Genomic DNA, 21,932 nt, shown 5'->3' with positions numbered 1-21,932 from the left:
CGCCACCAGGCCGCGGGAGAAGTGGGCTCCAGGGCAGGACAACATGGGCGTCCCTCCAGCCTCCGAGTGAGTACCTCTGCTTGGGTGAGAATCATGGTCTGTTTTGTCGCATATGGAGTTACGTTTTGGGATAAATAATTATACGAACAGGACCAGTGAGCGTTCTGTTGTTCTGTTCTGGAAAAATATTATTATTTTACCAATAATAACTGAACCTATGACGATAATATAAGGAGGAAGAAGAAACGTTACTTAATATTCACTCCTCATTAACTACCAGTTACTGTACGAGACACTAGTCGACCATTACCGTCAAGTCCGGGATAGTATGGTAACCAGGCCATCCGAGGTAACCACGTATAGATAATTGTTCACTGTCGTTACCTTACGTTAGCATTAGAGTAGGTAGTTAATCCTAAGGTGAAATAAGTTAGAAGGTTGAGAATATTCAGGTTGATCCCGAAATACTAATGAATCATATTATAATTCTCATGAACGAAACAAGGCGCTCGGGCTATTAGACTATAGTTAAAGTAGAAATAATAATAACAAAATAAACAACGCTACATGTATAAGCTCCACACTACAGGCGGCTCTAAGCCACACCCCGCCACACCCCGTTGGTATTTTCTCCTCCGTCAGTGACTAAGACCAAGAGATGGAGTAGAGGTTATCTGCAGTGCCTGGCTCACGTCTTCACCCCCTCCCCCGTGTTAAGACTTTTACTCAGGCCAAGCGGCGAGGCTCCGTGCTGGGGAAGGATAAATGTAAATACTTAATTACAGGAAGAGTATACGGTGAGGCTCAAGACTACTGAGGATCTGAGAGTCTTCCTGTCGAGAGTCATTACTCCCTGCACCTCCCCGCCATTACCCTCCCCCGTCTCGTTTGTTCCCTGGGGGTAATGTCTCTCTCTCTCTCTCTCTCTCTCTCTCTCTCTCTCTCTCTCTCTCTCTGGGTTTTGAAATGCTTGGATTTTATTGTGCCTTCTTCTTGGGCGGGAATGTTACGAGCGTGTTAAGGAGGAAGAAAATAAGATGAATGATGATTGTTTTCAGTTATGGGTTAGGTTGATGTGATAACAATGGTCATTCCTGCACAACAACACTCGCTAACAGCCGCCTGAGATGCAGCTGATGAAAGGCTAGCAAACAGCAGGTCGACGGAGATACGAAAGGTGGAAATAAGTCCAGCTATTGTGACCTTACATGACCCGGAATTACATATTAGGCCTCTTATGAAATCGTATTTTACAGTTTGAAACTATTCACTCATGTAGTTGTTGTTGTTGTTCTTCTTTGTTGTTGTTCTTCTTCTTTGTTGTTGTTGTTCTTCTTCTTTGTTGTTGTTGTTCTTCTTCTTCTTTGTTGTTGTTGCTTCTACCTAACGAATTCACTTCAAGAATAACTCCCCCCCTCCCCCCCCCTCCCCTATAGCCACTACCATATTTCACCTGATGACCAAACACCTTAATGCTAATCAGGGGGGCTTGCATCGTACTCAGGGGGGTTGACAATGTACTCATGAACATAATCCGTTGTACTCGTGGGGTTTAATGTCGTACTCATGAACATAATCCGTTGTACTGAAGGGGATGATAAGATCTAAAATAAAAAAAAATCCAGGCTGGTGATTAGAAAGTGCACACAGTCTGGCGTAAACATACCTTTAAGAGCAAGGTGAGTAATTAGCAATCCAGGGACATATTCCACACTAAAAGCAACGTAGGTAGATCTTAAGAACTCACTTTGAGATCGCCTGAAGATTAACCCCCCCCAAGCTTATTGCACATAACCTAACCTAACCGAACTTAACTTAACCTAAACAAGCTTATTTCACATAACCTAACCTAACCGAACCTAACTTAACCTAACCAAGCTTATTTCACATAACCTAACCTAACCGAACTTAACTTAACCTAACCAAGCTTATTTCACATAACCTAACCTAACCGAACTTAACTTAACCAAACCAAGCTTATTTCACATAACCTAACCTAACCGAACCTAACTTAACCTAACCAAGCTTATTTCACATAATCTAACCGAACCTAACTTAACCTAACCAAACTTATTTCACATAACCTAACCTAACCGAACCTAACTTAACCTAACCAAGCTCATTTCACATAACCTAACCTAACCGAACCTAACTTAACCTAACCAAGCTTATTTCACATAACCTAACCTAACCGAACCTAACTTAACCTAACCTATCCAAGCTTATTTAACCTGATCCTAACCTAACCGAACCTAACTTAACCTAACCTAGCCAAGCTTATTTAACCTGACCCTAACCTAAACTGACTTAACCTAACCTAATCTAACCTAACCTAAGCTAACCTAACTGTAAATGGAATGCAGATTAGGAGGAGGAAGGGAGATCAGAGATAAACCAAAGTGCTGGTGTAAATAATTGTGAGTAACGATGAGGAGAGAGGAGAGAAGGGGGGGAGGAGAGAGAGAGAGAGAGAGAGAGAGAGAGAGAGAGAGAGAGAGAGAGAGAGAGAGAGAGAGAGAGAGAGAGAGAGAGAGGGGAATGGAGGAGGATGGATGGAGGGACGGAGGGAGGGATGGACGGAGGGCAGGCTGAAGGATGATGACCAAGAGCATCACGACTAAAAGCTGATGTGTGTTGTGCATCCGCGGGGGAGGAGAGGACCACACAACTGTCTCCCCCTCCCTCCCCTCCCCCTCCCTCACCCCCTACCTCCCTCTCCCCCCGCCTCCATTCCTCCACACGCACGGTCATACAACATCCTCAAAATACAACTGTCTTTTCCTCCAACAAAAAGACAGAAACTCAAGCGACAAAACATCACCCCACACGACCCAACCAAATCTTTAATATTTTCCCTCCTTCACTATTTCGGAAGATGACGGGAGACAGGAATAATCTAATAAGAGGAATAGCTTAAAAATTTGTGAGAAATAGGGGATATAACAGAGATTGGACAAGATTGAAATTCCACATGAGGGTTTTCATAAAGGTCCACCAACCACCCCATCCCCCATCCCCCATCCCTCCCGACGACATGAAAGAATTGTACGAAAGTTGCGTTTGGCTTATCCAATATGCTGGAATTTCTCACGTCTACGATTATTTACATTACGGGTTAAAATCTCAGCTATTTATTCTGTCTGTTCAATGTCTGTCTGATCATACTGTCTGTTCCCGGTCTGTCTGATCATGCTGTCTGTCTGAACGTGTCTGGTATCAACATTCTTAAATACTCTGATGATTATAATTAATTTTGACGTGTTATACTGGTAATTAAATAAGACGTCGTACTTACTAATAACTCAATAACAATGAATAACAAATGCCCTAAAAATAACACATGCTCAATGCCTCAATAACAGCAAATACCAAGTACCAATTATAATAACATGTTAAATAATAATGTCAATAACAACATCATCTACAAGTAACACATAATAAAACGTAATTAATACAACAATACAACATCAATAACAAATCACTAATAATTATAATAACACTTGTTTAATTACACGTCAATAACCTTCCCGACACTTAACGAGGAAATCAGTAAAAAAAAAAAAAAAACTAAAATCGACACAGTGAGGATAGGTTAGGTTAGGTTAGGTTAGGATATGAGGATTAACTATAACTGTGTCTCTCTTTTACTTCCACAGAGATGCCCTATTTCCTGGAGCCTATTAGCAACGTGACGGTACCAGCAGGTAGAGATGTGGGTCTAGCTTGTGTTGTCGACCACCTCGGCTCGTATAAGGTCAGTCTCTCTCTCTCTCCCTCTCCCTCTCTCTCTCTCTCTCTCTCTCTCTCTCTCTCTCTCTCTCACGTCAAATAACGCTCCTCTCTAAAATTCTACCATAGACCGTACTGATTATTTTATCCTGAAGAGAGGCAGCAGTATGAGTGTGTGAGTGTGTGTGTGTGTGTGTGTGTGTGTGTGTGTGTGTGTGTGTGTGTGTGTGTGTGTGTGTGTGTCCATCTAGTAGGTCCCTTGTCACACCGCTCTCCCGACCCTCCCTCCTATGCACATATTAAATGGAACATGTTACAAGCCCCTGTCTCCCCTCCTCACTCTTTTACCATCACATCTGTTACTGCATCTAGTTCACGTTCTGGGGGTCTCTACTATTTTATACGGTGCCAAGCTGTAGCAAGTTTCCTCTCACTGGCACTGGCACCTCTCCATCATCTCTACTACATGAAATTTTCTCACTGGCACTGGTACCCTTCCTTAACTATTACCTGACGTTCTCTCACTGGTACCCTTCCTTAACTATTACCTGACGTTCTCTCACTGGCACCCTTCCTTGACTATTACCTGACGTTCTCTCACTGGCACTGGCACCCTTCCTTCACTATTACCTGACGTTCTCTCACTGGCACTGGTACCCTTCCTTAACTATTACCTGACGTTCTCTCACTAGCACTGGCACCCTTCCTTAACTATTACCTGACGTTCTCTCACTGGCACCCTTCCTTGACTATTACCTGACGTTCTCTCACTGGCACCCTTCCTTAACTATTACCTGAAGTTCTCTCACTGGCACTGGCACCCTTCCTTCACTATTAAGTGACGTTCTCTAACTGGTAATGCCTTTATGAGCACCTCTCCTTAACTATTACTACAGTATACCTGAGGGAGTGGTGATAGTGTGTGGGAGAGGTGAGGTGGGGTGGTGGTGATGTTAGGGGTGACACTGTAGGGAGAGAGGAGACAAATGGAGGTAGTTTGGGGGGTAGGGAGGAGATAGGGAGGGAGGAGATGGGGAGGAGAGGGAAGGGAGGTATGTGTGGGAGGGAGGAGGTAACCACGTGCCTGTCGCAATATATAAATGTGTTTGTTGTGCATATATACAAGTGAATTTACCCGTGTATCTGTTAGCATGAATTGCCCATGTAATTGTCCATATGAGTGTGCCCGGTGGTGTGTGTGTGTGTGTGTGTGTGTGTGTGTGTGTGTGTGTGTGTGTGTGTGTGTGATATAGAGGCCCGTTAGTGGCAAGGTATACTCGAAGGCATTATATTAAGGCTGGAACTGCAGTCAACCCATTGCACTTCCTCAACCGTGAAGAAATTACCCTAAGGAGAAGGTGGCGAGGCTGTACCTTACCTATCCTAACCAAACGTAACCTAACCTAACCAAACGAAACCTAACCTAACCTAACCAAACGTAACCTAACCTAACCAAACGAAACCTAACCAAACGTAACCTAACCAAACGCAACCTAACAGGTGCTAAGGGTATGGTGCACTCACAGATTTTCCAATTATTTAACACATCCCTAACAGGCCTAATTCTTAAATAGGCCCCAGCGTATAACGTGATCTAACCTAACCATTAAAGCAGGAGCCTAGTTCTATTGGGCCCCGAATCCTACTGGGCCCTAGTGCTTGTGTGCTTAGGTCCCAAGGCCCTAATATCTAGTGATGTTATGTGCCCCAATCCGATTAAGCTACAAACCTCACCTAACCGAACCTAATCTCTCCTTACCATTAACACCCCCTAATAACCTAATGACGTCACGGTTTGTTTACATGATATAATCCCGAGCAATACATGAGGGGGGGGGAAGGATTCTCTATGGTGGGTGACCATCCAAATAACATAGGATTTACAATACACGTTTTGTAAAGGTTCGATTATGGAGCGATTTGTCGGCCATTTGGTTAGGCACACAATTTATTTTTTTGTTTTTTTGTTTTGTCTTTTACGTTCAATAACTCCCCCGAAAAAAATAGTACGTCATATAATCATAAAACTACAATAATGGAAAAATTATAGATATGATTTCCTCCAATATTTCCTAACCTGTTGTTTCTATAATTATTCAACGATAAATTAAAACAAAGGTAAATATTGATTAATCGAGATAGGTTTTAATTTCACGTACATAATTATTACGTAAGAATGTACGTGTATGTATTATCACGTACAGTTGGACAACGGACAACGTACGTAACGCAAGAGTGGTGACCTCAGCAGTGTTTGGCATTGTTCGTAGGTGGTTAATTCATATTAGTCAATGACATTCCTTCCTCAATGGGTGAATTAGTTGTACTCAGAAGGCTGGCATCAGTTATAATACCCTACTCAATGGGCTAATGTGACACCGTACTCGAGATGCTAAAAACTAACTCAAGGGGCGAATTCAATATACTCAAAAGGACTCGCATCGTACTCGGTGGATAAAAGCAAGTACCTTTTATATCTGAGTGGAAGCCTTGGTATATTATGAACGGGTGGCGGTGAGCGAGAGCAGTGTTCCGGCTCATATACCCAGATGGTCTACGGACGAGCTGGTTGGTGAGTTGTGGCTCCCAGTCAGGTCTTCCTCTGGTGGTGATGCATAGCTCGAGTCCGCTTTGTAGTTAAGAACGTCTTTGTCTTAATAAATAATAACCTATTTTATCGTTGGACTCTCACCCCCGATACGTTATACCTGACTTTCATCCGTTCTGTGGCAAGGCTTTTAATGGTACACTCAGCCTTACTTTTATTTAATAAACAAATGTCATTTTAATGTAAGAACTAATAATTTACTGGAGTGATCAAGACAGAGAATCTAAGGGCGGAGTTACTTATTATGTTCGTATATTTTTCACATTGATTAATCTGACAACTCACTCACCGCCAAAGCTCACAAAGACTCTCATGTTGATTCTTGGCTTGAATGGAAGGCTCAGGCCCTTCCTTTTATATGAATCCTTGCTCACACAGCATGAAAATGATTGCACAATCGGCTACGCTAGCCAAAAGCGGAACAACCCTTGGGTGGACCAGCATCCTGCCAGGGTGGTGGAGTAACCCACTAGCTGCTGAATGATGGTGGAACAACCCTTGGGTGGACCAGCATCCTGCCAGAGTGGTGGAGTAACCCACTAGCTGCTGAATGATGGTGGAACAACCCTTGGGTGGACCAGCATCCTGCCAGGGTGGTGGAGTAACCCACTAGCTGCTGAATGATGGTGGAACAACCCTTGGGTGGACCAGCATCCTGCCAGAGTGGTGGAGTAACCCACTAGCTGCTGAATGATGGTGGAACAACCCTTGGGTGGACCAGCATCCTGCCAGGGTGGTGGAGTAACCCACTAGCTGCTGAATGATGGTGGAACAACCCTTGGGTGGACCAGCATCCTGCCAGGGTGGTGGAGTAACCCACTAGCTGCTGAATGCCATGGTGGAACAACCCTTGCTGAATGATGGTGGAACCCTTGGGTGGACCAGCATCCTGCCAGAGTGGTGGAGTAACCCACTAGCTGCTGAATGATGGTGGAACAACCCTTGGGTGGACCAGCATCCTGCCAGGGTGGTGGAGTAACCCACTAGCTGCTGAATGATGGTGGAACAACCCTTGGGTGGACTAGCATCCTGCCAGAGTGGTGGAGTAACCCACTAGCTGCTGAATGATGGTGGAACAACCCTTGGGTGGACCAGCATCCTGCCAGGGTGGTGGAGTAACCCACTAGCTGCTGAATGATGGTGGAACAACCCTTGGGTGGACCAGCATCCTGCCAGGGTGGTGGAGTAACCCACTAGCTGCTGAATGATGGTGGAACAACCCTTGGGTGGACAAACACAGACAAAACTTGGACGTACCTGTGGTGTGTGGCGTTCACTGTCCCTCGAGGTGCTCTTAACTCTCATTTATCTGGAAAAATCAATTATATTACACTTACACACTAACAACTCCCCCAAAAATCAGTAATATAATCTTCTGTCCATCACATTTACAATAACAAAATGCTGTTACTGTACTGAACTTACGGTAAGAACTACGAGTATGGTAGAATTAACATTATGCACGAATACAACAAATTAAATAGCGTCTACTGGTGACTAACAGTAGTGGTGCTCACCTCGTATTGACGGTAGAGAAAGCCTTTGGCGTCACACAATGCCATGTCCTCTGGGCCAGGGAGCGTAATTCCTGGAATGAGATTTATATATTAATCCACACTGCCGGATACTGCTTTCATTACTTTTGAATACACTATATAACTACTGATCTTTCACCAAAACTTTATGATCTGCAACACTAAAAAGAAAGCGAATGTTTCCAGCCTTCAATATGAGTCACAGCTCCTCAATCTAACATTCAACATAAGGGGGTATCACAATGGGCTAAATTTCTGCTGTTACTTACAAAAGTGTTGTTGTTTTAAGATTTTCTTGAGATGCTATAGATGTCTGAAATCCCACATCATTCCTTTACTTTATCAACAAGGAGGTGCCGTGTCCCGTGTCCAAATAATTCACGTGGCTTGACATTCCACGCTGGCCACGCTCTGTGGATGTAAACAAGGTCAAATGAAATGGTATCTATAATTTTCATTTGTACGCATACAAATATTCTAATGGTAATATGTTCGCAGTAAAATCACTTAAAATTGTTCCCTAATAATATTTTTTTGTAATAAATTAATGCCCTTTAATTACAAATATTATAAAACTTCAATTGGACTCGTTATCTATATCGTCGTATTCTCTCGCGGAATGTGGAAATTTACTCAGTGTGATAACTCCTTCATTCAATGACAGTATCACAATACCTCATTCCCCCTTAGGCTTCAAAGATGGAGAAAAATACGCATCGGAATTATAAGTCAACTTGTGTTAGCACGAACGATTGATTCTTTTCTCCTAGTGATTAATATAGCTGTAATTTCTAACACCCATATTGAAGTGTTATACAATGGTGAAACATGTACCGGTATACACATTTCATTAATTTTTAACCACATCTCTCGAAATGTTTCTTCTTTTAAAAATCAAAGTTGCATTCCTTTGCGATAACACTCACCATAGTTCACTTCACATCGCCAAGCAGTGCACTCATGTCAGCGAGAAAGATAAAACAAAATTACTGTCACTGTCACACCAACTGAGACCTGTTACTATGTGAGGTAACCTAAGGTAGATAGGGTAGAAATTAGGTTGACTTATCTCTGACAAATCGTGTAATGTAGCAGTAGATGGTAACTTGGTCCTGTGTATGAAACGACCACTGTCAACAAGGATCCGGTAGTTAGCCGGTCGACGTAAACGAGTGTTCAGAACGAAAAATGTCAAATCCCCCATCATTTTCGGATTACTCTCGAGGTATGGAAAAAATTCTCTTCTGTACAAATATTGTCATAAGTTGGTGGTTAACTCGGCCCCTATTCCAGAGCACTACCCCACAAAGTACATTGCACCTTATATACATACCTAAACGTCCACAGCTTTCTCGTTTAACCTTTACTGAAGTCCTGAGACACTTAGGCACCAAAGCTAACCTAACCTAACCTTAACAAACCAACCTTAACTAAATCTTTCCTAATATAACATAATCTAGCTTAACCTAACCTTACTAAGCCTTACCAAACCTAGGTATACCTTATCTAACCTAGCTTAACTAACTAAATCAGTAACTTAAGGCAGCGTAGGTTAACCAATCAGTAACTTAAGACAGGGTAGGTTCACCACACCAATATGTGACTCCACTATGAAAGCGCCCATCAGCTACTTAATCATTAAAATGCAATAAACTTCCTCGGGTTGGGCAAAATTTACGGGCAAAATTCACGGGCATAAACTTCTGGAAATATTCCGTTCGACTCGCGGCAGTTGCAGTAATACGTGAAATAACTCATAAAAATTAACACCAATCACTTCACAGTCACGGCGAGAGATATGAGTGACGCCATTCTCTGCTTTCTTTTACATTGTCGTTATCTTACGCATCAATCGTCTGATAATATCTCTTATTTAACCTAATGTAAACACTCACATTTCACTATTGTCACTATATCAAGTTTATTTACTGTTAATTAGCAATGTTTACTCAATAGTAGCAATAGGAACTCACGTGTGGTCCCCCCGCCTGTCTAGATGTCACTGCTGGATGATGCCTCCCGGAACCGGATGTTATCATCGTTTAAATCCCGAGACGACCATTTAAATCTACCTTAATTCCTCCTGCTGATACTTAACGTACCTTGAATTTTGTATAAATGACTATTCATCCCTTTAGGAAAGATAAATTCCTTTTATGTTTGCTGCTAATTGTAAGTGGATCTAGTCATTATATTAAATTTCAGAGTTGTTTTAAAGAACGACTGCCGACGCTGCGGCGTACTTTAAACGGATTGCCAACATGATACATAAAAACATTTAATTATATTGATTGAAACAGTACTATTATTCCCGCTAGAGGAAAGTGAAATAGAACTTTTTTTTAATACAAATGAATTAATTTGTTCTGTTCAATTACTTTGACTATTATTTTTTCAATGTTTATAATACGGTGAGGTTGACCAGCCTGATTTATAATTGTTGGAACGCCAACCAAACCAGCGATTTAATTAACTTAGATCGAAGATAATCGTAATTTGACTGCTATAATCTACAATAATATAAAAGTTTTACTAATATATATGACCAGATAATGTTAGAGCCCATAATATCCACAGGAAAAATATAAAATTCACGAAATATTTTCTTAGGAGTGGAAATTCGGGCTCATACGAATCCAGCTGAAGACGTACAAATAATAGGACTTAATTACATATACCAGTTAAACGATATAATCCCTGTGTAATTATAGATCACGATTTACCACAACTTAACATCACCTATTTCCTCAAGCCTTCCAGGTAACGAACATAATTAAGTTGGAGTAATAAAGAGAAATAAAGCTTACACATACTATGGGAGCTGACAGGTGCAAAGTTCCCTCGTCTGTAGAAACTAATTCAGAGATCAGACCAGGGATTTATAATTAGCACAATACTCATTTTGCAACATGTGTATGTGTGTAAAGCCGATGTTTGTCTTTACACACACACACACACACACACACACACACACACACACACACACGAAGGCTCAGTAAGCTTACATTTAAACCCTGTTACTTCATTACATCATTAATCACTGCTTAACCCCCCCCTCTCTCTCCCCACCGACACACACACACAAAAAAAAAACGCTGTTGTAGAAATTCAAAATTGAGAAAACAAAAAAATAGAATGAGGGTTTGACTGGCAGAAATGATTACGTACTTGCTGGGATAGATTTTAAAGTCAACTACGAAAAGCATATTTATTTATTCAAAACATTTCCTCCCATGTTCAGTAATATTCCGTATTTCATTATTATTTACATATTTCATATTAGTTTAACTCTTAATATACTTAATATAATGTCAACTTATTATGTTATAATCCGTAAAAGTAAAGAAAGATTCATATTATTTATATTTGTCATCTCTAAATCATCAATCACATTATATAGTGGTATATAATGTAGAGTGAGGCATTACCCTGATTGAGTTACGTTGGGAGGTGTTTTTTGCAACGCCAAATTAACAAACGTCAAAATTAAAAAAAATCTGACGTGTTTGTGTACGGCCTTTCATACTTCTAGGCTACATTAACACACACACACACATACACACGAGAAGTGAAAACAAGCAGGATTTGTTTATTGTGTATATGTGTGTGTGTGTGTCTGTGTGTGTGTGTATAAGAGTGAGTATGTGTAAATAATAAATAACAGTCTTTCACTTACATTATTCATTTTGCTAGACTAAAAACACAATTATTACCTACCATTTTTATACGTCAGCTGTGAACATACGCGGACATCAAAGCCTTCTGGGGGGAAAAACGAAAAAAAAAACGAAAGCATTAAAACTTCAGCCCGTAAATCACACCCCTGACATCATGAGATAAAACGTATTTCCCGTGATCTTGGAATCCTGGACGAGTTACCTAGTGAATTATTTATGATAACCCGAACCAACTAAAGCTAATCTAAACAAACCTAACTTAACCCTATAAAGAGGATGGTTTAACCTGATGATGATGGTTTAACTCTAAGGAAGATGGTTTAACCTTTTGAAGATGATGGTTTAACTCTTTGAGGAGGAGGAGGATTTAACTTTCTAATGATGATGATGGTTTAACCCTTTGAGGAGGAGGATTTAACTTTCTAATAGTAATGGTTTAACTCTAAGGAATGTGGTTTAACCTCTTATATACGTGTGTGTAAATATTTATCTCTGCTTTGGGGTTTTTTCTCGTGTGCATAGGTAGAGAAAACATAATTAAGACGAGTCAAACCTGTTCATAATTACCTAGAAGCCGTCTTATGGGATGTGTGGCTAATTGCAAACCTGTATACAGTACTAGTAAACTCGAACCCATCCGAACCCATCCGAACCCATCCAAACCCATCCGAACCCATCCGAATCCAGTCTTATGTAGCTCTGGTCTTGTCCGAACCCGACTTATATAGGGCATAGGTCGGGTTCGGTTGGAGTATGTGGAATATAGATCAGTAAGTTTGTGGTGTATGATGACCTGACTTGTGTTTGGCCTCTGGTTGCCCGTAGGAAAGTCAGGAAATTAAACATAAATAACAACTGACTTAAATGCATCGGGTTGAAAAATATGAAGCTCCTCCCACTATCACATTGACCAATCATGAGCCTCGGTGCCTTTTAAAACCAGATCTTTGTTAACGTTTGTTATGGGAGAGGATATTTCTCTCTTCTACTGTTGGTTAATATTATGTGTGGATTACTCAGTTGTTTGCTATCATGTCTAAGTTATGTTTACTCGTGTGTCGCTTGCACCTATGGATGTCTGACCTCGCAACATCATATATAATATCGTGTAAAAATGATTTCCCGTGTTCGTCTTGCTAACCAGAAAATTGCGTCTGAGAGGGCGGACTCTCCAAGGGACTAGTTTTTCCAAGGGCCAAGAGTTCACCCGATACCTATGTGAGATCCTATACCTTCTTTGAGCAATATGACCCGTGGGTAAAAAATGGATCACCTGAAGATTAGACACCCCAAGTTATTTCACCAAAAGAGTAACCACCCAAACTCTAACCTAAGCTAACCACCCCCAAACGTTACTTTTAACCTAACCTAACCAAACCTAACCCTCCAGGTAAGCGTTAGGGTGGAACAGGTGAGTAATCAGGTGAAATAAACTGTGGTGTAAGCGATCCCCCATAAGATGAAAAACATGTCATCAAATGGACGTATAACCAAGACCATCATTATCTGGCAGTAACGTTCCTCCACTCTGCTGCTCCATTGCCCACCACCACGATGAAGACGACGAAGAAAACGAACGAGAAGAAATTATCTGGGACATATGAGCAGCACGGGAGGGGAGTTACATGGTTGCCCGTCTCAACCACACCACAAGCAAGAAATTTTAGTCGTCCGGAAGAGAAATTCGCCCGGAACAGATTCTCCCTTAGGTAATGACAGTCTCCAGTTCTCCCGTGTTCATTTCTCTACCTTCAATTGATGTTGTATTTAACTATATTGTTATATTATCCTCGCTATATTAACTAGGAATGGGAAATAATTGATAATGTTCCTCAGGTGTTCCAACTTCCAGTGTTACCAGCATCGTCTGACATAAACCCTAAAATCGTCTTGATAGCTAACAGGACCTGATAGCCTCACAAATCTCGCGACCTCTAAACATTACGACGTGTTGGCTGGAAGGCATTTCTCAGTTCGCTCACGGCGGTGCTGGGAGACTAGGAATGCCTTCTTCACCCAACCGCACCACCACTTCTATGCCGACACATTAACAGTCCTCAGATGGTCGACCAAATGCGAAAAGTTTCTTCAGGAATGGGTGACACTGTTCGTCTAGGTGGCGATAAATCTCCAGGGTGGGCGGAGGTGAAGTGGCTGGCATGCTGGCTCTTTTTTTTTGCGTGTGTGTGTGTGTGTGTGTGTTCTTCCAATGTCGTGTGTGGTACTGGTGGCGGTGTAGGGTGTAGTACTGTTGTTGGTGGTGGTGGCGGTGGTGTTGTTGCTGTTATTATTGGTGATGGTGGTATGTTGAGTCGGTGATTTAAACCTCCGTGTGTCCTATAAGACACCTTCTTTCCCTCCCCCTCTCTCTCCACAAGGACAACTTTCTTCACAATCTCGTCTCTCTGCTTCTAAAATTTCCTGAATTATTTTCCCTTCTTAATGATCATTAGTTTCCTCCACCACTGATATTATATTTTCCCAGGATGAAGTTTCTCTTAATCATCTGTATTTAATTAGCAGTTGATGGTGGGGCGAAAAAAATATATATTCTCGTCCCGTCAACTTGGTGGAATCACTGAGTTATTTCACGGTGGCAGAAACTTCTGTACATTAAATTAAGAAAGTGAGTCGTACCCGTGCGGTGAGTATTAAAAATCAGTTGAGGTATTCTTAAGATTTTATTTCTAACCTAACCTACTCGTATAGTAACCTAACCTAACTTTACCAACCCCTATTCTAACCTAACTATCCCGTAACTTAATATAACCTACCCCCCCTAAACTAGCTTCATGTAATGGTTAATATAATATCACTTTCTTTCTTATTCACTTATTACTAAAAAAAACAAAAGAAAGGCGATATTTAACCTACAAGAAAAAACAATAATAATGGTTCCTAAATATATATTCCAATTGCTATAACATCTTCTCCCTCATAAACTATATCATAAACCGAGAAACTCAACATAATTCGTGTGTAGTAGTAGTAGTGTGGGGAGTGTAGCTGTTTTTCGCTTTATACAATACCTTCTTGGTCGAAAATTCTCATGTCTGTGAAGCTTTGCGGTGGTATACAAAAAATCACGTTTATACCGATCACGTCATGCAGTTTGTTATCTGAGGAATATATTTTTTCTTCTCATCGAATCCTTGCGAGTATTAATATGGAACAAAAAACAAAATCGCACCGTGGATGTTATATAAAATACATGTAATTTGTTAAAGGGAGAATTGTAACCCATCCTAAAGTTAAGATCACTGTGAAGTTAACGCTTCTTGCCTCACACACACACACACCTAAATTCTCCTGTTGTGTTTCTTGTCTGGCAAACTCTCGCACTTCATATCGAGCACATGCAATTTGTTAACAGGAGAATGGTATCTTATCCTCTCATCAACATCCTGTTGAGTTTTATGCTGGATGATTCGCCTCTGCCTTTCTGCTAGTGAGTTTTCTAATTTCGCCATCAAGCCTCGCATTCCTTCGCGCTGCTGCCCCGACCATTGTTACATGAGTTACTGAGTCTTTAGCCGCCGCTTTTTTTTTACCATTATTATTCTTTTTCTTCATATCTCTTCTCCAGGATTTTTCTTTGCTCTTATTCTTCTCCATTCCTTTATTTGTCTCTTATTTTATATTATCAATTATCTTTGTTTTACCCTGAGACTTTAACCATTTCTAAAATTTCTTCGTCTTCTTTCGTAAGTCATTCGTAATCCTTAGATCTTACCTTATCAGTTCTCCTTTGTCTTAATCTTGCATTCCTTCATTTCATCCTCCACTTTCTCATTCCCCAGAGCCAATAAAGTAAAATTTGTGAGGCTGACAGAAGTGGTATAGGTAAAAACTGCTGAGATAGACTACCAACAGCGAAAGTTGTAAATAGGCTGCTGGCCGACCCTCGTAAAACACCGTATCACAATGTTGTTATTAGGCGTGGAAGCTTCCTGGCCCGGGGTAGAAAATGGTGTTGGAGTTTACTTTAAGATTACGATTGCTTTCTAAGATTGGCTGAGTTTCTTGGATACGTAAAAGTGTGGTGTTATTAACTCACTTGACGTACACACAGGCTCATGTATACATATTCACGAGTACACACACTTATGTAAACACCGCAAGCACATGCATACACATAGACACGTGCACTTACATCTATAAACAAGCTCATAAATGCACACACACACACACACACACACACACATAGCACTATAGTATCTCACTTGGGTTCGGTCTATTTTCGAAAAGTACATGTATTAACTTTTGTAAATCCTATGTACTGTGCCTATGTTAACTGTCCCTCTCTCTCTCTCCTGATCACACAGTTAGCGTGGATCCAGCGTGATCGTTCAGCCATCCTGACGGTCGGTAATCACGTCATCACCCGCAACCATCGCATCGGGGTGTCACATGATGGTCACCGTACCTGGTACCTTAAGATTAAGGACGTGAGGCCAGGTGACGCGGGGACCTACATGTGTCAGATCAACACCGCCGTCGCTATCAGCCAGACCGGCCACGTCAGCGTTGTTGGTGAGTAACTTGGCAGTGTGTCGAGTCATGTGGGTTAGGTTAGGTTAGGTGTTACAACGAGTACTGATGCATAAACGTATAAATATATGAGTGACAGCAAGTCTCATAGTTAGTGAGATTACAACACTGTATACTAAACCTTCTGTACACTGGGAAGTACTGTGGCCGGCACTGTACTCGACTGCTCTCCTTTCCCCAACTATAAAGCTAGTTGCTTACTCACAACATGATGAACTGGGGGTCCCCGTGACTCTTAGAACTGGAGGCTCCGTGTTAAACCATAAACAATAAACACTGACTCCAAACCATAACATGAAGAAATATGGAGCAAAAGAATAAAGACCAAAACACTTCATCACTCCTGTTGTCTAAATTTCAGCTGCCTGGTTCAAAAGGTGAGTGAGATATCGTCCGGACAACAAGAGTGAAACAATAAGCGTCTCCCTTTCCACGCGCGGTGTACAAATGTATCTATTTACCGCCATAAAAGCTTCAGTAATATCTATAATTGCACCTTTATCATTTCTCATATGAATTTGAATATCAAATTAATTTTCTTTTTAATTAATTATTCCTGTGGAGAAAATGTCATTACTTTAGAGTAGAATTCTGACTCACACTGAGATACTGAGTGTGATTTTTAGTCTGATTGCGATTTATGTTATTGCCTTATTCTGTGATTTTATTATTACTTTTTTATTGAGTTCGATTCTGTGATTTTTATTCAGGTTGTGTTATTTTTTTTTATTGTAATTATGAATGTTCTCCCTATGATGACGTCACTCCACAGTGCCTCCGTACATAAAGGATGAGATGAGCAGCAGGGACGTGGGCCTCCTGGAGTGCATGGACCTGACCCTCGCCTGCAGTGCTCGAGGATCACCTGTGCCGACCATTAAGTGGAGGAGAGAAGATGGCAGTAATATACGTGTTAACCTCACTACCTCCAGTAAGTGTTAACCTCACTATACCTCCAGTAAGTGTTAACCTCACTATACCTCCAGTAAGCATTAACCTCACTACCTCCAGTAAGCATTAACCTCCCAACCTCCAGTAAGTGTTAACCTCACTACCTCCAGTAAGTGTTAACCTCACTACCTCCAGTAAGCATTAACCTCACTACCTCCAGTAAGCATTAACCTCCCAACCTCCAATAAGTGTTAACCTCCAGTCCTCATCAACACCTGTTCATACTCTCCCCAGATCAATTATCCATTTACCTTTCACCTCAAAAAAAGTATCTAGACCCCCTCCTAAAGACTTCCTAAATAGTCATAATATTGATCCTCTGCTGTTCCTCCTCCAATATAATAGTCAACATGTAAACTTGTCCTAAGTCACCATCCCATAAGAAGCTGTGTTGACGTCATCTCATCAGGTGTAAAACTCAAGGCATGCATCTGGGATTTTGCACAGTCACTATCGCCAGTCTCTCATCATCGCCAGTCACTATTGCCAGTATCTTATTGCCATGCCAGTCTGTCTATCATACAGTTCCTCCGTCAGTAGTAATACATCAGTCTATCATACACACAGTTCCTTCGTCAGTAGTCTATCAGTCAGTCTATCACACAGTTCCTCCGTCAGTAGTAACATGCCAGTCAGTCTATCACACATGGTTCCTTCGTCAGTAGTCTATCAGTCAGTCTATCACACAGTTCCTTCGTCAGTAGTAACACACCATTCTCTCCGTCACACAGTGGTGGAGGTGCCGGGGCCACTCCTACAACTGACGCAGGTGAGCAGGACGGATATGGGCGCTTACCTGTGTATCGCCTCCAACGGTATTCCTCCCTCCGTCAGCAAGCGAATCCAGGTGGAGGTGAAGTGTGAGTACCTTAACTTATAGTGAATCATCTATTTAACGGACTATATAGAGATAAAAATCCGGTATATAGAGGTGGTCCGTTAGATGTTGAAAACGGACTAAAGGGAGAGAGAAAAGTCCTTACCTTATCTTATCTTATCTTATCTTAGTCCTGCCGACGGTGTTCGTACCACATCAGCTGGTCGGTGTCCCTCTGAGCCAAGACGTCACCATTGAGTGCTACATCGAGGCTTATCCTGCAGGACTCAACTATTGGAAGAGACCCAACGGCATTGAGGTCCTTCACTCCGATGACAAGTAAGTACTGGGTGTGTGTGGGTGGAGGGTGTGGGTGTGTGTGGAGAAGGTGTGGGTGTGTGTGGAGAAGGTATATATGTGTGAGAAAAAGATAAATCTATATAAATTACAAATACAACCATACCTTTGTTTTGACAGGTATGAGGTGAAGGAGGTGGTAGGGTCACAGAAATACAAGACCCACATGTTGCTTACCATTAGCGACGTCTCCCTAGCGGATATCGGTGAATATAACTGCATCGCCAACAACAGCCAAGGAGGCGCTGAACAGGTGGTGAGAGTGTCAGCGTCTAACCCCGTTCAGTACAACCGCAATGCCCTGGAAAAAGGTGAGTTGAGTTGTTTTGTTAACAGAGGAGGGTTAGGGGGTCTCAGTATGGGTGAGATAGGTAGCTAGAACTCTTATAGGGAGGGATAGGGGGATAGAACTCTTATAGGGAGGGATAGGTAGCTAGAACTCTTATAGGGAGGATAGGGGGGGAGGGATAGGTAGCTAGAACTCTTATAGGGAGGGATAGGTAGCTAGAACTCTTATAGGGAGGGATAGGTAGCTAGAACTCTTACAGGGAGGGATAGGTAGCTAGAACTCTTATAGGGAAAGGAAGTAGAGACGAAGAGAATGTCTCCCTCATGAGGAAATACATCACATGAACACTACAAATAAAACCAAGATAATGTTTATAAGGAATGAGAAACTTGGAAAAAAATACAGAAAATAGAGTACCCCGAAACACCTATTCCCCTTATAAATGGTGGAAAATGGAGGAGGAGGATGGGGGTGATGAGAAGGGAGTAGGGGGGGAATGGGGGGAATGGGGCTCTGAAGTGAAGGGAATAACAATCTTGTATAGGGAGGTCTAAGGGTACCAGTAGGACATCTTAGGGATAGGCGTAGGGCCGTCAGGGAGCAGCAATAGATCAGGTCCTCAGGTCACGAAGGCTAAGGAGTATTAAGGAATATTAGGATAAAGTGAGAGGGTGTAATCTGCCACCATAGACGAAACACTCACTGGGAAATAGGAGACAGAATCATGAAGAAAGTCAAATGAGACACAAAGATAAAGAGATAAAGATTAAAAAATGAAAATAACTCGAGAGAAAGTGATAATATTACAATAAACAAGGAAATATAGAATAATGGATAATATAGCAGGTGAAGATAGAGCACTAGTTATTATACAGGTGTCTTGGTGTTAGTATATTATTAGTGTTATTCAGTCACTCCTTTGACTCTAATGGTACTTACTTCAATATATAGATTAGTCAGGGTTGCCATCCATTGTACATAGTTACCAGATGCTGTCTTGACTCTCACACTTCCTCTCTAATTCATTATCTTCTTAATTACACACCTATACATGTGTTATAAATTTCCTGTCATCTTTCAACTCGGTGGTGTAGTGGTTAGTGTCTCATCGTGGTGTTATAGTGGCCCGAGTTCGATCCCAGGATACACCAAGAGGCTTCCACTACAATTCTAGTCAGACAGTGGGGTAGAAAGCTTCGACCCAAGTATCCCAAACGTTGGTTAGGTTAGGTAGGGGAAGGTGTTGATATATCCCTGACACTCAAAACAGCAGAGTCTTGGCTGGTAATAGGGTAAGGGAGAGGTCGAAGAGACGAGCTTGAGTGTTGTTGATTTCTTTTCTCAGGTTTTGACAACAAGGAGATCACATACGGCAAGTCTTCCCTCTCGGCCGTTAACTGGAGCAAAGATAACGGTGAGTCATTCTGTCATCCGGAAATATTAGTTTGGTGAATGTGATCTGTTTGTTAGAGTTGTTTGTATAGTAAATAATATACAGTACACAGGTTAGTAGAATACACTTCTTGTCGCTATTTCCTTCCACACTGCCTCATTCACTGCCTCCTCAAACTGTTTCACACTGCCTCACATACTGCCTCCTCACACACCTCTAACAACACTCTGTCTCTCTCTCTCTCTCAACAGACGCATCAGCCGCACTGAAAGACGATCATGACGACCACCACAAATGGCCCCCAAGGACACCCAACACCCAGCAGCGACAAACCACCAACAAGAGACTCCCCAACCAGAGTTTCGATCACGATTCTTCTTCGCCTCCTTCATCCTCTGCAGCTCCCACCTCCTCCGCGTTCTTCCAGAGAGATTGTATGTGGCTGCAGCAACTGGGCACAATCACTTGGCCCATCGTTCTCCTGACAGTGACTTTACAAGGGTATAGCGGGCAGGTTGAGGACGTGTGGTGTTTGTGGTAGTGTCGTCCCCCTGCCCTCTAGTACCTGCCTGTAGAAGGTACGCTGGTGTAGGTGATCCTCTATAGTTCGTTAGTGAGGTGTGACTGGTTTGTAATTAACGGAGGCCAAACTTGTTGTTCTCTCTCATAAGATTCTCGCGGTCTGAGTCGTAGACCTATAAAGTGTGTGGTACCTGGAGTGTTCATCAGCTTGCTACCTCATCAGTGACGGGAGGTGTAGGTCTTTGGCTCTCCTGCCCTGCACTCGACCTGCCCTGCCATTCCCTGCCCTCCCTGCCCTGCCCTGGCCTACCCTCTAAATGCCCTGCCCTGCCCTACCCTACCCTCTACCTACCCTACCCTACCCTACCCTGCCCTCTACCTACCCTGCCCTACCCTGCCCTGCCCTGCCCTCCCTGCCCTGCCCTACTCTACCCTCTACCTACCCTACCCTACCTTACCCTGCCCTCTGCCTGCCCTGACCGTGCCCTGTCCTGACCTGTGAACCAACTAGTCCTTCACGTCAGGAGTCAGCTGATGATTAATCTCCAAGTAAAACCATTTTTTCAAGTGAAGGAATTTACAGTTGTTCTTTTTTACCCCAATGACTTTATGAACTGGGTGTATGATATGTACAGTGGACCTAACCTAATCTAACCTAACCTTAGCTAATTCAGGGCTTTTGATGTGAGATCTCGGGGTTATGGGTCGTCTAAGTAACCACATAAGGATCCACTAACGCCAAATCGACGTAAAAATCCCACTAAATCAGCATTAATTCGACGTCGATTTAACATAAAAACGACTTCTGGTAGCCACTGGAGGGAGGGAGGGAGGGAGGGAGGGAAGGGGCTTGAGAGGGATGGAGGGTTAGGAGGAGACCTAGTTTGCCTCCTTCCATCAATACCTTGGCTGTCTGTCCTCATCTCCTGGAGTTTCTTAACGTGAATTAATCGTATTTTGATCTATCTTCTCTGTCCATGTATACAGAGGAGGTTCTATACATATATATATACATAAAATACATAGTGCCATATTGGATATCTCTCCAACTATTTAGTATTTGTAATTAATGTAAATTTTTGCAGTGAAGTGTTGCTATTTCCACAAATTCTCGCTCCCCAGATGACTAACTATCTGCATCTCTATATATATAAATACACAAATATATATACATATATATATTACCATACACGAACATAGTATGAATATGTACATATCTTCTGTATATATGTATTTGTAAGTATATCTTAACCCGTGAGCTGTTATGAAGATTAGTAACTTTAATTAATTTGTATGTGTATGTTTGTAAAGCTGAGTCAAGGAGCCTATTTGTATGAGTATCAGTTAGCTTCGGCTCTCTAGAGTGACCTAACCTAACCTAACCTAACCTAACCTAACCTAACCTAACCTAAACCAACCTAACCTAACCTAACCTCAACCAACCTAGCCTAACCTAACCTCAACCAACCTAACCTAACCTAACCTCAACCAACCTAACCTAAC

The 21,932-nt window shown here is 42.0% G+C and overlaps 1 protein-coding gene across 2 annotated transcripts; it reads left to right on the top strand.

Moving 5' to 3' along the window:
* The first annotated feature begins 3,609 nt into the window (after positions 1 to 3,609).
* On the top strand, positions 3,610 to 20,756 carry LOC121863114 (lachesin-like). 2 transcript variants are annotated; one of them, XM_042361614.1, is made up of 8 exons: positions 3,615 to 3,754; positions 15,875 to 16,082; positions 16,873 to 17,031; positions 17,783 to 17,911; positions 18,060 to 18,207; positions 18,346 to 18,536; positions 19,860 to 19,928; positions 20,159 to 20,756. In XM_042361614.1, the coding sequence occupies exons 1-8, from the start codon at positions 3,659 to 3,661 to the stop codon at positions 20,446 to 20,448; spliced, it is 1,290 nt and encodes a 429-aa protein (XP_042217548.1). In that variant the 5' UTR covers positions 3,615 to 3,658; the 3' UTR covers positions 20,449 to 20,756. The 2 variants fall into 2 exon arrangements, with proteins under 2 accessions (XP_042217549.1, XP_042217548.1); XM_042361615.1 differs by lacking the exon at positions 19,860 to 19,928 and having other exon boundaries at positions 3,610 to 3,754.
* The last annotated feature ends 1,176 nt before the right edge of the window (positions 20,757 to 21,932 follow it).

Source organism: Homarus americanus, unplaced genomic scaffold (genome assembly GCF_018991925.1).
Source record: "Homarus americanus isolate GMGI-L3 unplaced genomic scaffold, GMGI_Hamer_2.0 scaffold54679, whole genome shotgun sequence".
Classification (NCBI taxonomy): domain Eukaryota; kingdom Metazoa; phylum Arthropoda; class Malacostraca; order Decapoda; family Nephropidae; genus Homarus; species Homarus americanus.
This window is presented reverse-complemented; position numbering and strand designations above follow the sequence as displayed.

Bases quoted from the DNA above. Each gene is read 5' to 3' on its own strand.
- LOC121863114 (XM_042361614.1), top strand. From the start codon at position 3,659: ATGCCCTATTTCCTGGAGCCTATTAGCAACGTGACGGTACCAGCAGGT. The intron at 17,912-18,059 runs GTGAGTACCTTA...ATCTTATCTTAG, and splicing joins AATCCAGGTGGAGGTGAAGT to TCCTGCCGACGGTGTTCGTA. The intron at 18,537-19,859 runs GTGAGTTGAGTT...TTCTTTTCTCAG, and splicing joins CCGCAATGCCCTGGAAAAAG to GTTTTGACAACAAGGAGATC.